Below are 12,007 nucleotides of genomic sequence, written 5' to 3' on the forward strand. Positions count from 1 at the left end.
ATGTATGATGCAAGACGATTTATCGTGATCTAGCAAAGAGTTGGTAAACGGGATATTCCAGAATTTGGCTGCTCCGATTGACTTGCTCCGAGGCGTTTAGTTTCGAACCGATTAGTATAGGGCTCAACCCTCGCTCGTTCTACGACTACAACTTGGATATGTCAATAATTGTCTGGCTCGAAATGTCGACTAGTACCCCTGATCACTAGACATGGAATCTCATCCATGATACCCACAGCTTCTGTTTCATAGCAAAGCGAATCTTTATACCCACGACGGAGTCGTTCTCGGTCGACTGTATTTGAGATAATACCGCCACCAGAAAGTATAAGACCTCGATGTACCATTGGATGGTATCGTGCTTGTGGGGATAGCCTCCCTTCCACATATTTCTTCATATTTGCGGCAATCATTCTCCTGATTGATATGGGAACAGTTCCGGTCAAACAAGGTATCTTCGATACCTGGGCGACTGAACCCAGGTTTCTCAGTAATTTGGCATAGAATCGTCTATAGTGCGCTTCTCTCCGTAATCTCGCCTTCACTCAATAATCCATCTACACTCAGTAGAATGGACGGAGGCTTGTTGAGACATCCCTTGAGATCAAACCCATCCTCTTCATACTTGCCAAATTCATACTGAACAACACCGAGGTGGTTATCTGAGGAACGCTGACGACAACGTCCCCAAGGCGAACGTGTTTTGAAATTGGGATCCCTGGGGCGCCCCTGACCACCATGGCAAACCTGAGATTTGGAAACTGAATAGTGATCGCTGTAGCACAGTGGGCAGTCTTCGCAGTTTCAGCTTGAAATTGAGCTATGACAATTCTGATACATCCAATTTGTCCGAAAGAATACAAGTAATTCCTTGTACCTACTGTCTTCGAACAGCATAAAAACTCTTCCTCGAGACAGTACCTCACAGCAGCGGCTTCGTATGGCAAAGTGCAGAATATAGCGACTGTTATGGTCTCGAGAGATATCTCTTGCAGTAGCGATGAACCGTCAGCACTTTGCGGCTGTGTCGGCAACGTCCTTCTTAGAATCCTTATTCTTATGGAAGTCTTTGGGACGAACAAAATCTGTTCCGTTTCAATGAGAATTGCGAAGATAGTACGAGCGGACAGAGCATAAGTGCTTAATGCGCGAAATCCAACCTCTCTATACTGTCTTCCTGCTGAGATGGTCTGGGAGATTTGTGAATACGTCTCCATTGTGGAGACTTTCTGTTTGATGATATACTGTGCGAGCTACTGGAATGCCAGAACCTGTATTCCACCTTCCGCTGAGGTCCGGCAGTTGCTGGCTCAATTAAAATAACCTTATAGGCATGACCTTGAAGAGATCAGGTTTAATATTCTGCGGCTGATGGAATTTGATAAAACTTTTGGAAAGAGCATCGGGTATTTGTGTTGCTAGGCGTGTATGAGGATTCACAAGAAGAGAGCGTTTAGGAACTCCCAGAAACCCGCTAATTTAAAGCTCTCAGTTGAAAAGCAGAGGATAAACTGTTCGGATGCTATTAGTCTATTACCCACAGCTGTAAATCTAAGTTCAGGAGAGTCTGGGTTGGTATGTGCTATGAAATGTCATTGTTGAGCTTCAGATCCTACAATTTGGAATGATACACCGCGAAGGAAGAAGCGAATCAACTGTTACGATATCTGCTGGTCACGGCTTTAGAGAGCATATTGAGCTTAATCTAAAGACCAAGCGTTTCTCATCCCGGTTTTGCCTGGGGAGATTCTCGGATTTTGGTTTAGGTGACTTCGATAATTTACGCCAAAACGCATGCATTCCAATATGTCCACACATCATGGTCGGTTGGTAAGAAAGAGGTTCCTCCGAATTGTGAAACCAGGTACCTACTGGTATTGCATTTTCTGTTCGACAAAATTCTGCGTGAAAATTACATATGATAGATTGATTGAGATCGATGTGTCTTGCTATATCGGCGTGCTTGACTCAAGGGTTCCTCAAGAATTTCATGATGCATCATATGCAAGTATCAACGGCGACTTACTTAGTCATTGCCAAAAATTAGCAAACTGGCTGAACAGAATATATGATCCAGAAACCGGCGATACGTATAACGGAGGCCAGTTCGAGATGTTTTCGCCCACTCGAAGACCAGAGTACCGTTTTACCTAACTCACTACCACCCCTACTTTCCATTATGGCTACAAAGGAAAAGAAGCAACGATGGTAGATTGACGTGAACTGACTTGGGCCACTCAACTTACCTAGAGAAGAACGAAGATTTGAGATACTCTTTGCTCCTTCACATGATTGCTATTTTCTCACTTCAGCTTACAAGATTACAATAACCTCTGTTTTTTAGCACAACCCTTGACCTACTAGTTCTAAAACTGCTACAATGATCACTTCGTATGGCTTTCTTCCTATAATTAGCCTAAGCTATTTGCTTGCTTGATCTACTTAGCCTTCTCAACATCTGAGCTGAGCAACTACTCCCGAAAAGCGAGTTGTCCGATACGTATTGCTTACGACTAGCAAGTAGCATGTCTAGGATACGCAAATTTCGTTATCCACGTTGGATCAGGGACGAATCTGAATCTAGTTGGATGATCGAAATTCCATGGTCACTAGTGCGGAGAGCTGAACCCTATTTCCGAGTGTTGCCGCGCATTCTCTTACATCCCCGTCTGATTGGCCAGTTTTCCGATATAGGGAGAATGGATGCCTCGAAAGCATGTCTTCGTCAACTATATATTAGAGTCAATCCATTGCCATTTTGACGGAGCAGAAGAATTCTTGCTTTAAATATTTTTCCTACAGCATATTGCAAGTTTTGTCACTACCAGTTTGCAACCAAGTAAAATGCATCTTCTCGTACTGGGAGCAACCGGTAAGACGGGCGCTCTAGCATATCAGTATGCCCTCGAGCTAGGTCGGTCTATCTTCTCATGCTTCAGAGCAGTCCACAAATTATAAACCAGCCGCTAAATTGGTGATAGGCAACCATGTCACGATCCTTGTCCGTGATGCCTCCAAAATTAACCCTCACGCAAACCTTACAGTTGTGGAGGGCTCAGCAATGTTAGAAGCGGACATGGATCGCGCCTTCGCTGCTGCTGCTGGTGTTCCGGTCGACACCGTCCTACAGTGTCTTAACCCTCATCGAGCTGCGAACCATCCCTGGGCCAAATTTCTTGGTCCGCCACGTCTTATGGCAGACTCCACTGCTCTCGCGGCACACGCATTGCGACGACAAGGGCATCAACTGGGGGGTCACAAACCGCGTCTAATCGCTATGAATGCACTCGGGGCTGGACAGAGCCGTAAGGCGGCTCCAATAATCACGAAGTTCTTGATTGATTATAGCAACATTGGGTGGACCTATGTGGATCACGATGCAGTTGATGCCGAGATTGAGCAAAATTGTGGTCAGGAGGTTGACTGGACAATAGTCTTCGCTGTTGCTCTGAGCGGCGGTGGCGGGGGCCTCATCGGCGGACCCAGCGGCCTCAAGCCAGTGAGAACTTTTGCCCATACAGACCCTGGATCTAACTGGGCCATTACGCGTGAAAGCTGTGCACGGTGGATGGTGGATGTGGCAACTGGGAGGTTGGGTGACGAGTTCAGCAATAAGAGAGTTATCGTGTCGAACTGATATCTGCCGTTCCTCACCAAAGATAGCGAATTCTGTAAATAGTTACCAGTGAGATGCATTGTTAGATGACAATGTCAATTGTGCCCGACTCGAGCAATTAATGGACGAGTAAATTAAGGATAAACAGCCCAAAGCTCTGGCAAGTCAGGCTCTAGTTAGGGCTTCAACCTAGACCTAGCCCCATTAGGCAATTTCAGCGCGCAATCATAACATTCCTCTTCGGGAAGGGAAAAGACCATCAGCCAACCAGGAGGTAGGGCAGTTTGTAGCACGTGACGTTACGTCTCGGATTTAATGAATTAATACGAGCACCTTCGCAGTCTCTTTTTTCGAATCATCCGCAACGAACCAATTCCGTCCAACCCTTGCGGATCCCGGTGCCTAGCGTAACTTGAGATGCCTCCTGATGCCACACGGCGGATTACGCGGACAGGTCATAAGAAGTCCCGGCATGGATGCTTGCGTTGCAAATTGCGCCACGTCAAGGTACAAGTTTATTCCCAAAAGAAGAGAAAAGAAAAGAATCGGAAAGGGGAACAAGGGGCTAGGAAAGAATATAGACTGACTCGCTACCTAGTGTGACGAACAGCAGCCTTGTCAAAATTGTACGAGGCACAATGTTGAATGCAGCTTGCTGCAGAATCCACGGGCCAAATATCCACCGGTGATTTCAGCTGGTTTGCGTTTGCCCTCAGGAGCAGAACGCATAAAGTCAAGTGATATATCGACACGTCCGCCTTCAATAAACAACTGCCAGGAACGACCTAGTCTGTTATCAAAGGTTTCTCAGCTTAAGAATATCGCGTCTGAACTCGAGAACGAGATTAAAAGCCAGGCACGCGAGCATCGGGCTGACAGTGCACACCCGATCTCGTTGGATAGCAAAACTGTTTCTCCAGATTGGATGAAGAGTCTCCAGCTCCTCCATCATTATTACATGTCAACATGCTTGACACTTAATCATGATGATGCCACCTTACATATGTGGAGGACAGTGGTACCGGAGCTCGCTGTGTCACATGTTAGTAGACCCTTCCCGGATTGCCCTGTCTGTTCGATTGACGGCTATTCAGGAACTACTGATGCACGGCTTACTCGCCATTTCAGCATTGCATTATGCTCATACGCATCCTGATGAGCGCAAGTCGTATATATTGGTATCAAATTACCATCAGGATCGGGCTTTGGATTTCTTCTCGACCATGCTAACGGATATAAATGACCATACCTGTGAGGCTTTTTTCATATTGGCCATTTTTGTATTCTTACTTGCGGCTTGGTCTGTCGCGAACCCTCAGGATCAGGTAGAACCCCATGGCCTAGGGGCTATCACGCAATCATTTGCCCTGATACAAGGTACGTTTCAGGTTGTTCAATGTTATTCATGCATTTTCCATATTGACGCTTCTGTATCTAGGAATTAAAGACATCATTGAGTATCCGACAGGGAAGAAATGGAGCGAAGGTCCCTTGTCACCATTGTTTGAACAGTGGGAAACGCCACACATCGATCCCTCTCTGCCATTCGCAAAGCGACTCGACAAGCTTTCCACTCTTGTCCAAACAATCAGTGACGAAAGCCACCACTTGTGTCGGGCGGGACTCGAGTCACTAAGAAAAGCATATGCTTTGCACCTCAGTACACATAGCGGGCGGCATCGCATGTGGATGTGGCCGGTCGAACTAGGAAAACAGCGATTCGACTTCACTAACTGTCAACATCCGATAGCATTAGTGATCTTGGCTCACTGTGCTGCTTTGGTGAATTGCTCCGAGGGTCCTTCCTGGTTATGGGATGGATGGGGCAAGAGCGTTGTGCATATAGCTAAGCGAGAACTAAGTCAAGAGTGGCAAGAATGGCTCCAGTGGCCGTTACGATGCATCCATGATAACTTGGACGTGGACGCATGTTAGCTTGTTGCAAATTACGCGTCGTGAGAAGGCATACAAATTGGATGTGCGCGTCTCCATTGCTTGCGTACCATCAATGACAATATGGGGGATATACACGTAATCATCAGTTTCATGCGCCAACTCTAATAGAACCACGGGACTATCTTCGCTTTACACTTCAAATATCTCACCCATAGCCACACCCACTCCCTCCGCGCCAGCTCGGCTGTCGACCAAATCAAGTCGCCAACCTTTCCAATCACGGAGTTTACGTTTGACTTCACGCACCCATTCCACGCGCTTGCGTGCCTCTTCTTCTGCCTGTGCTCGTGCAAACGCATCTTCATCGAACTCATCATTGTCCTCCTCCGCAAGTAATTCCAGACTACCTCTAGTAGCCGGTGGATGATGTTGAGTGGATGCGCGCCGGTCCCAGCCGTTATTACCTCCTGTAAAAGCAGCTAAGCCACTAGATAGGACTGTAGTAAAAGAAGAATGTTGTTGGTGCTGTTGTCGGCCTTGCGCCATTTGACTCCGTCGTCTTGAGTGGCCTGGAGCGCCGCCAACGAGATCCACCTCGTCAAAGGCATTGCTTGGACTCACGGTTGTCTCAACTCTGTCGTTCTCATCATCCGCTCCGACTCCTAATTCTTTCTTTCGGTCCTTCCAGACACCGCGACGTAGGTCAAAATTTTCACCTTCGAGTTCGCGGATCCTTCGTTCAAGTCTTGAACGTTCTTCATCTTCTAGCTCATCGAGGCCTTCATTGCCTTCCACATCAGCACTCTTTTTCCTTTCGCGATCTTTTTCTTCTCGTAACCGCAGATTCTCATTCTCAACTGATGCTAATCTCTTCTTCAAGAGAGCGACTTCCTTTTCAACGTTCTCGTGTTCTCTCAATCGTAGCTGATGTCGACTTTCGGATTCTTTGTGTAAGTTGGAGAGTGCTTGTAACTTCTTATCGAGCGCTTCTGCTTTCTTTTCTGAGCTTGCCTTGGCCTCCCGTAGTTCTTCGACTTCTCGTTGTAAGGACTTGATTAGGGTCTCCGTACTTGTCTTATCCACGCCTTCCTTTAGCGCCTTTTCCGAGGCGCGTGAAATTGACTGCTTGGCATCTGAAAGCTCTTCCTGGGTTTTTTGAAGTGAGCTTTCGCTTTGCGACAGTTTCTCTTCCAGCGCGCTGATTTGACTCTTGAAGTTATCAATTGAAGTAGTTGATGCCGACAACTGTGCGCGCAAATTGGAGATCTCAATTTCCATGGCTTCTATTGTCGAGGATTTGAACTCTAGTTGTTGCACAAGCTCGGATGGTGGAGAATCCGAGTGGCCAGCACTGGCCTTGTGGGTTTTGGACTGTAGCAAAGAGTTTTGCCGTTTCAAAGACGCGATTTCAGTTTTCTATAATGCGATCAGTAAGAGATTCCCTATACAGATGAAAGAGAACATACCAGTGATTCAAGTTCGGCGACTTGCTTTTCAGCTTTTGCTAAGCGGTCTTTCAGCTCAATCACCTCAACGCTAGACTCACGAAGATCTTCAAGTTCTTCTTCCGCCTTCTCTCTGCGCACATTCGCGTTGTTAAACTCTTTTTCCAGCCTTTTATTCTCCTTCTCCAACTCTTCTAGCCTAGCAGCTTGTTTCCGAAACACCTCATGGATTTGTTCATCACCGGGCGTCAATGGTGGCAAGGGGGGGGACTTGATGCTAGACCCTGGTGATGCTGCGGTTGATATCGAGTTTCGAAATGAAGAAGATCGCAATTTCGACTGCACGGATAGAGAAGGTTGTCGTTTATGCGCTCCTCTGACTGGGAGTTCCTTCGTCTCGTCGGGGCTAGTTTCAGGTTCGGGGGAAAGCGGCGCATCAGGCATAGGTTCGGTGGGAGCCTCTTGGTGTTCTTCTTCCTTCTCCTTCTCCTCTTGCTCAACTATCGGTTCAGGTGCCTGTTGTGCTACTTCTGTTTCTGGTGTCTCGACCGTAGGCTTGTCATCGCCGGCAGGCTTCTCCGTCGTCGTTTCGTCCTTGCTTGAGTCTCCAGCGGTGGATTTCTTCGCTCCTTTCTTGCCTTTTTGTTTCTGCATTTGCGCTACCTGGTTTTGACAAATATTGTCAGCCGCAATCAAATAAAGCATCGTTGTTGTTGTTGTTGTTGTTGTTGTACCACTTACTCGCTTTCGGGCAGCGGCAAGCTTCTCAGCCTTGGCCTTCTCCTCGTCGTCCGCCATTTTGTCGAATATATGATGTTTCAGACCAATATAGTTGATTGTGCGGCTTGGAATTGACTAATTCATGGACGTTGTACTTCTTGTGGGCACTAAGCTAGAGCTGTTGTATGGATGTAGTTCGGTGGGGACAGCGTAGAAGGGACAGCTTGCTACACGCACGGGCCACACATGAACACTTAAGTTCAAAGTATGCATTCTTCCGAATCTTAATTTTCAATCTTTGGTCAAAACAAAATGTCTGCAGAATCGTGTCATTCTACCTAGATGATCTCAGATGAAGATATGAAACTAACTCGGCTCTACTAAGTTCTACCAGGGCTACGTCTCATTTGTAAATATCTACAAAGATGCAAGAACAGTTTCGGCACCGGATTTCTAGAAAAAAGGGAGTTAGTAGCTGAAGTAGTTATTGCTTCGAATTGGACTGGACGTACCTTGAGGGAACCTCGCTCGGTTTCAATATCAGCGTAAGTGACCTTACCATGGTCAATGACCAGGGCATAACGGCCAGTGCGTCCAGAGGCAGGGTCCGCCCAGCCTATGCTCTTGGAAAACTTCGCGTCGGGGTCTGACAAGAAGAGCTGCATACGATTAGCTCGATGAAAATGCCGTTTCCGGGGAAATTATCGTACAATTGAGTCGTCGGTAATCTTGTTAGCCTTTCCCCAAGCGCTCATCACGAAGGGATCATTGAAGGCCAGGACAGCAACAACGTCGACTCCCTTTGCTTTGAGTTGAGGCAGGTTCTTGATGTATCCGGGCAAGTGGCTCACGGAGCAAGTGGGAGTGAAGGCGCCTAGAAGATTTGGAAAGAATAATGAGACAGACGTGTTGACCAATAAACAGAGCATCATTGCACTCACCAGGCACAGAGAAGAGAACGACCTTCTTGTCTGCCCACTCCTTGGAGGCATTGTAGTTGACGGGAATACCACAGGAAGTGATGTCGCCAGACTCCTCAGTATAGGGGATGTAGCTGAAGATGTTAGTAACCCCTGTTAGACAGTGCAGAAATAACTCACGAGAAGACGACATCGCTGGGGAAGCTGTCACCGGGCTTGAGGGTAGTCATATCGCTTAATGAAATGAGACGTTTAAATTATCGGAAGTAGTGTTTGTTGATAGAGAATGTCGAGATGAGGCATTGATAAGATCTGCAGCGGGGAAGTACTGCGGGGACTAACTTACACATAGTATTCGGATTAGTCATTGCACCGCCAAAGCACGTCTTAAACCCCCGATTTCTCAGGCACTAATTGATCTCGGAACGGATCCTCCAATTCCGAGCTTGCTGCCTACGTACAGAGTACTACGTAGTATATTGAGCTCAGCACTCAACCTCAAACTCAGGCGAGTTTGGCATTCAGCCGGAAATGTTCCGGCAACCCTATATTTCCCAAACAGTGAGACATGTGTGGCGCAGTCACGCCAGACTAGGCTGAGAGACGTTAGCCGCAGTCGGTGTCCCAAAAGGTTAATGGAAACTCCCCGGGCTCTGGCCAGTTCTTTTTCCTCATTAATTTTCGGATAACTGGGCTCTTATAGAGACTCTTATAGCCTTATCGGCCCGTACTTTATTTTGACAACTACACTGTGCTGTCCAGCATGCCATGATCTGACTCAACCATGCTTTCCTTGTCCAGGCTGATGTGATCTGTCTCTTTGCCGAAGTCATCAAACTACGGCCTTGGCAGCCTGCGAGTTACTCAAGCTCCATTATTGAATTGCCTCATTTATGGAGGACCCGAAATCTCAGGCGTCTTCGCAGGAGAAGCCGGAAGTCAGTCCAACTCTTGCGCCTGAATCCGCCCCAAAACCTCTAAGACGGAGACGTCGTGTTCCCATCGCATGCGCGAGCTGTCGTCTCCGGAAAACGAAATGTGAGCACATTGTGCCAAGGAACAACACCTTGCGCAGACTCTCGGGACAAGATGCCGGCGCATACGAGTGAGTGGATTGATCCAGTCTGGCTATCAGAACTAAGCTAAATCTCGATTCAGTTACATTCGTTCTCTTGAAGACAAGGTCGAACAGTACGAGGCACAGCTAAGAACACTACATAGTAATCACCGCCATGGAACAAACTATCAACCAATCAATCACAAGCCCTCAGGCCAGTTGCCGACACCCACGCTTCATAACAGACAAGCATCTATTTCATTGCCGCCGATTGTTGCACGTTCGCCTCTTGTTCTCGATCAGGGCCCAGCCGCTATTACAGCAGCGTCGCCTTCACTATTTTTGGGCGGAGATGGCGCCGTCTCATTCACTCAGATGATCCTCAATGCGATGAATCCGGATGCTCCGAGCAGAGTCCAGTCATCCACCCAATTCTTCGCGTCGCCTCGTGATCCATCTCGAGAAATGCCTGATGCCAAACTTCACGATCTCCCTCCAGATGTGCGTGAGCTGGTCCAGCGGTACTTTGACTTCCATCATGTGTTGACTCCAATCTTTCATGTTCCTTCGATTCGACCCCGGATTGAGCAGGCTCTGGCAATGGATCGTACACGCCGATATGAAGATCCCTATACGCTGGCCATGATAAATATGATCTGCGCTATTGCCGCGGCACACAGGCGAAATGGATATGAGACATCAACCGTTCAGACTCGAAAGTACTACGACCGCGCTATGGCACTTGTTGGCCCAACCATATTATTCGATTGGTCAGTTGAAAAAGTACAGATATTATTACTAGGGGCCCGCTATCTTCAAAGTTCGAATTTTCCTGACGAGAGCTGGACTCTTCTCGGCTTGGCTATCCGGATTGCTCAAGGCTTAGAACTTCATCGGCCGCCGCCAGCTCATCTAGACTGTATTCAGAAGGAAGTCCGGAAGCGTTTGTGGTATGCTTGTTATTCAACCGATCAGCTGGCCAGTGCCATATACGGACGGCCCGTTTCCACTGCATCAAATACGTTTACTACTCCGCTTCCAGAGGATCTGGATGATGACCGTATTCAACCATCTCAACTTCTCTACCCCTCAACACCCACCTTGTCTCTCATGACTCATTCAATCCAGGCAGTGAAACTATGCCGAATTATGGAAGCAGCCGCGGCACTTGTGAATCCACCGCCAGAAAAGATTATGGAACTGGACGAGCAGTTCGAAGCCTGGGACGCACAACTCCCTTCTTCCTTCAGGATCTATGAGCACGGGCCGGTTCCAGATGACACGAAATTGATAATGGCGATGAGAGCCAACATGACGAGAATCCTGATACATCGGCACTCAGTGGTCACCTCTTTGGGCTTGTTGGCTCGAGGCGAGCGACTCGTTCCTCCATCGGGCGGTCTGCGGGCCAATATGATGCAAAACAGTCGACAGATATGTGTCCGGAGTGCACAGGAAACGATACGTTTGGTTGGCCGGCGCCACGATACGACAAAGGCGGTTACGGGACCGAGCTGGTTTAATTTGTATTACTGTAAGCTTCCATTCTTCCCGCCCCGACTTTGAGAAGATACATGTACTTACATTTCTATTAACCAGTATTCAACGCTATTCTCATTATTGCTTCTCATGTTGTCGTTCCCGAGTTTCGCGATGATAAAGAAACACTGGCACATCTCGAAGATGGCATGCGAATGATAGCGCAAATGAGTGCAAACCATACGACTGCGAGACGAGCACACATTTTCTTGCGGCAGTTACTGGACCTGGTAGAAAAGGTGTTACCTCAGCAGGCCCTGAACTCAGTACGCAAGCCATCATTATCAACGACTTCTAGTTCTTCGTCAATGGTGCCGCCAACCCAATCTTCAGTCCCGATAACGGCCGAGGGTCCATCTAATAACTATACCAATTTTGCACAGACTCCCAGGGAATTTATGCAATTATGGGACAGCACGGTGGATTTGACGACTGCCTTGGGTTCGCAACTTGAATACTTTTCATCAATGGGCTCCGGGATGTGGTCCTGGGGAAATCAGGCTCAAGATACCAGACCGTATACGATGATGCCGTCTGGTATTGTTCCGTAGTTCACGCCCATGATGAATTATGAACTGTTCATTCTCGCCTTTCAATGAAGCATGAGTTACGACAGGAGCGACAAACGGGGCGTTTGTGGGTTCGATTGGAGTTATATATGTATACGATGGGCGGCGCTTTGGGATTATCTGTAGTCGACCTTGATCTACAGCTCCTCGTTGATCATCAAAAATATCCTTGACAAAGTCACGTGTACTGCAGTTGTACGTAATTGTATGCGTATTGTCACGTATTTAATTCTGCAGCCGGATCC

At 47.6% G+C, this 12,007-nt stretch overlaps 6 protein-coding genes across 8 annotated transcripts, besides 1 other annotated feature; 3 read left to right on the forward strand and 3 right to left on the reverse strand.

Annotated features, from left to right (window-relative positions):
• Positions 1–29: 29 nt before the first annotated feature.
• TSTA_030010 (uncharacterized protein) lies at positions 30–1,217 on the reverse strand (the record flags this gene model as incomplete). Its single annotated transcript, XM_002480119.1, has 4 exons — positions 30–145; positions 197–539; positions 562–775; positions 904–1,217. 4 exons carry the CDS (start codon positions 1,215–1,217, stop codon positions 30–32), a joined length of 987 nt encoding a protein of 328 aa, XP_002480164.1.
• A 1,627-nt stretch (positions 1,218–2,844) lies between these two features.
• TSTA_030020 (uncharacterized protein) lies at positions 2,845–3,637 on the forward strand (the record flags this gene model as incomplete). Its single annotated transcript, XM_002480120.1, has 2 exons — positions 2,845–2,914; positions 2,982–3,637. 2 exons carry the CDS (start codon positions 2,845–2,847, stop codon positions 3,635–3,637), a joined length of 726 nt encoding a protein of 241 aa, XP_002480165.1.
• Positions 3,638–4,587: 950 nt separating this feature from the next.
• TSTA_030030 (uncharacterized protein) lies at positions 4,588–5,551 on the forward strand (the record flags this gene model as incomplete). 2 transcript variants are annotated; one of them, XM_002480122.1, is made up of 3 exons in its annotated part: positions 4,588–4,658; positions 4,711–4,993; positions 5,055–5,551. In XM_002480122.1, 3 exons carry the CDS (start codon positions 4,620–4,622, stop codon positions 5,549–5,551), a joined length of 819 nt encoding a protein of 272 aa, XP_002480167.1. The 2 variants fall into 2 exon arrangements, with proteins under 2 accessions (XP_002480167.1, XP_002480166.1); XM_002480121.1 differs by having other exon boundaries at positions 4,600–4,993.
• Positions 5,552–5,573: 22 nt separating this feature from the next.
• Positions 5,574–7,843, reverse strand: TSTA_030040 (uncharacterized protein). Its single transcript, XM_002480123.1, has 3 exons — positions 7,699–7,843; positions 6,979–7,620; positions 5,574–6,928 (listed from the first exon to the last, which is right to left on the reverse strand). Exons 1-3 carry the CDS (start codon positions 7,753–7,755, stop codon positions 5,702–5,704), a joined length of 1,926 nt encoding a protein of 641 aa, XP_002480168.1. The 5' UTR covers positions 7,756–7,843; the 3' UTR covers positions 5,574–5,701.
• Positions 7,664–7,689: a microsatellite.
• Positions 7,844–7,913: 70 nt separating the features above from the next.
• TSTA_030050 (allergen, putative) lies at positions 7,914–8,904 on the reverse strand. 2 transcript variants are annotated; one of them, XM_002480124.1, is made up of 5 exons: positions 8,778–8,904; positions 8,619–8,731; positions 8,388–8,551; positions 8,190–8,336; positions 7,914–8,130 (listed from the first exon to the last, which is right to left on the reverse strand). In XM_002480124.1, exons 1-5 carry the CDS (start codon positions 8,825–8,827, stop codon positions 8,095–8,097), a joined length of 510 nt encoding a protein of 169 aa, XP_002480169.1. In that variant the 5' UTR covers positions 8,828–8,904; the 3' UTR covers positions 7,914–8,094. The 2 variants fall into 2 exon arrangements, with proteins under 2 accessions (XP_002480169.1, XP_002480170.1); XM_002480125.1 differs by having other exon boundaries at positions 8,388–8,731.
• Positions 8,905–9,422: 518 nt separating this feature from the next.
• TSTA_030060 (uncharacterized protein) lies at positions 9,423–11,980 on the forward strand. Its single transcript, XM_002480126.1, has 3 exons — positions 9,423–9,702; positions 9,756–11,188; positions 11,254–11,980. The coding sequence occupies exons 1-3, from the start codon at positions 9,491–9,493 to the stop codon at positions 11,742–11,744; spliced, it is 2,136 nt and encodes a 711-aa protein (XP_002480171.1). The 5' UTR covers positions 9,423–9,490; the 3' UTR covers positions 11,745–11,980.
• The last annotated feature ends 27 nt before the right edge of the window (positions 11,981–12,007 follow it).

Source organism: Talaromyces stipitatus, genomic scaffold (assembly GCF_000003125.1).
Source record: "Talaromyces stipitatus ATCC 10500 scf_1105507295541 genomic scaffold, whole genome shotgun sequence".
NCBI classification, from domain to species: Eukaryota; Fungi; Ascomycota; class Eurotiomycetes; order Eurotiales; family Trichocomaceae; genus Talaromyces; species Talaromyces stipitatus.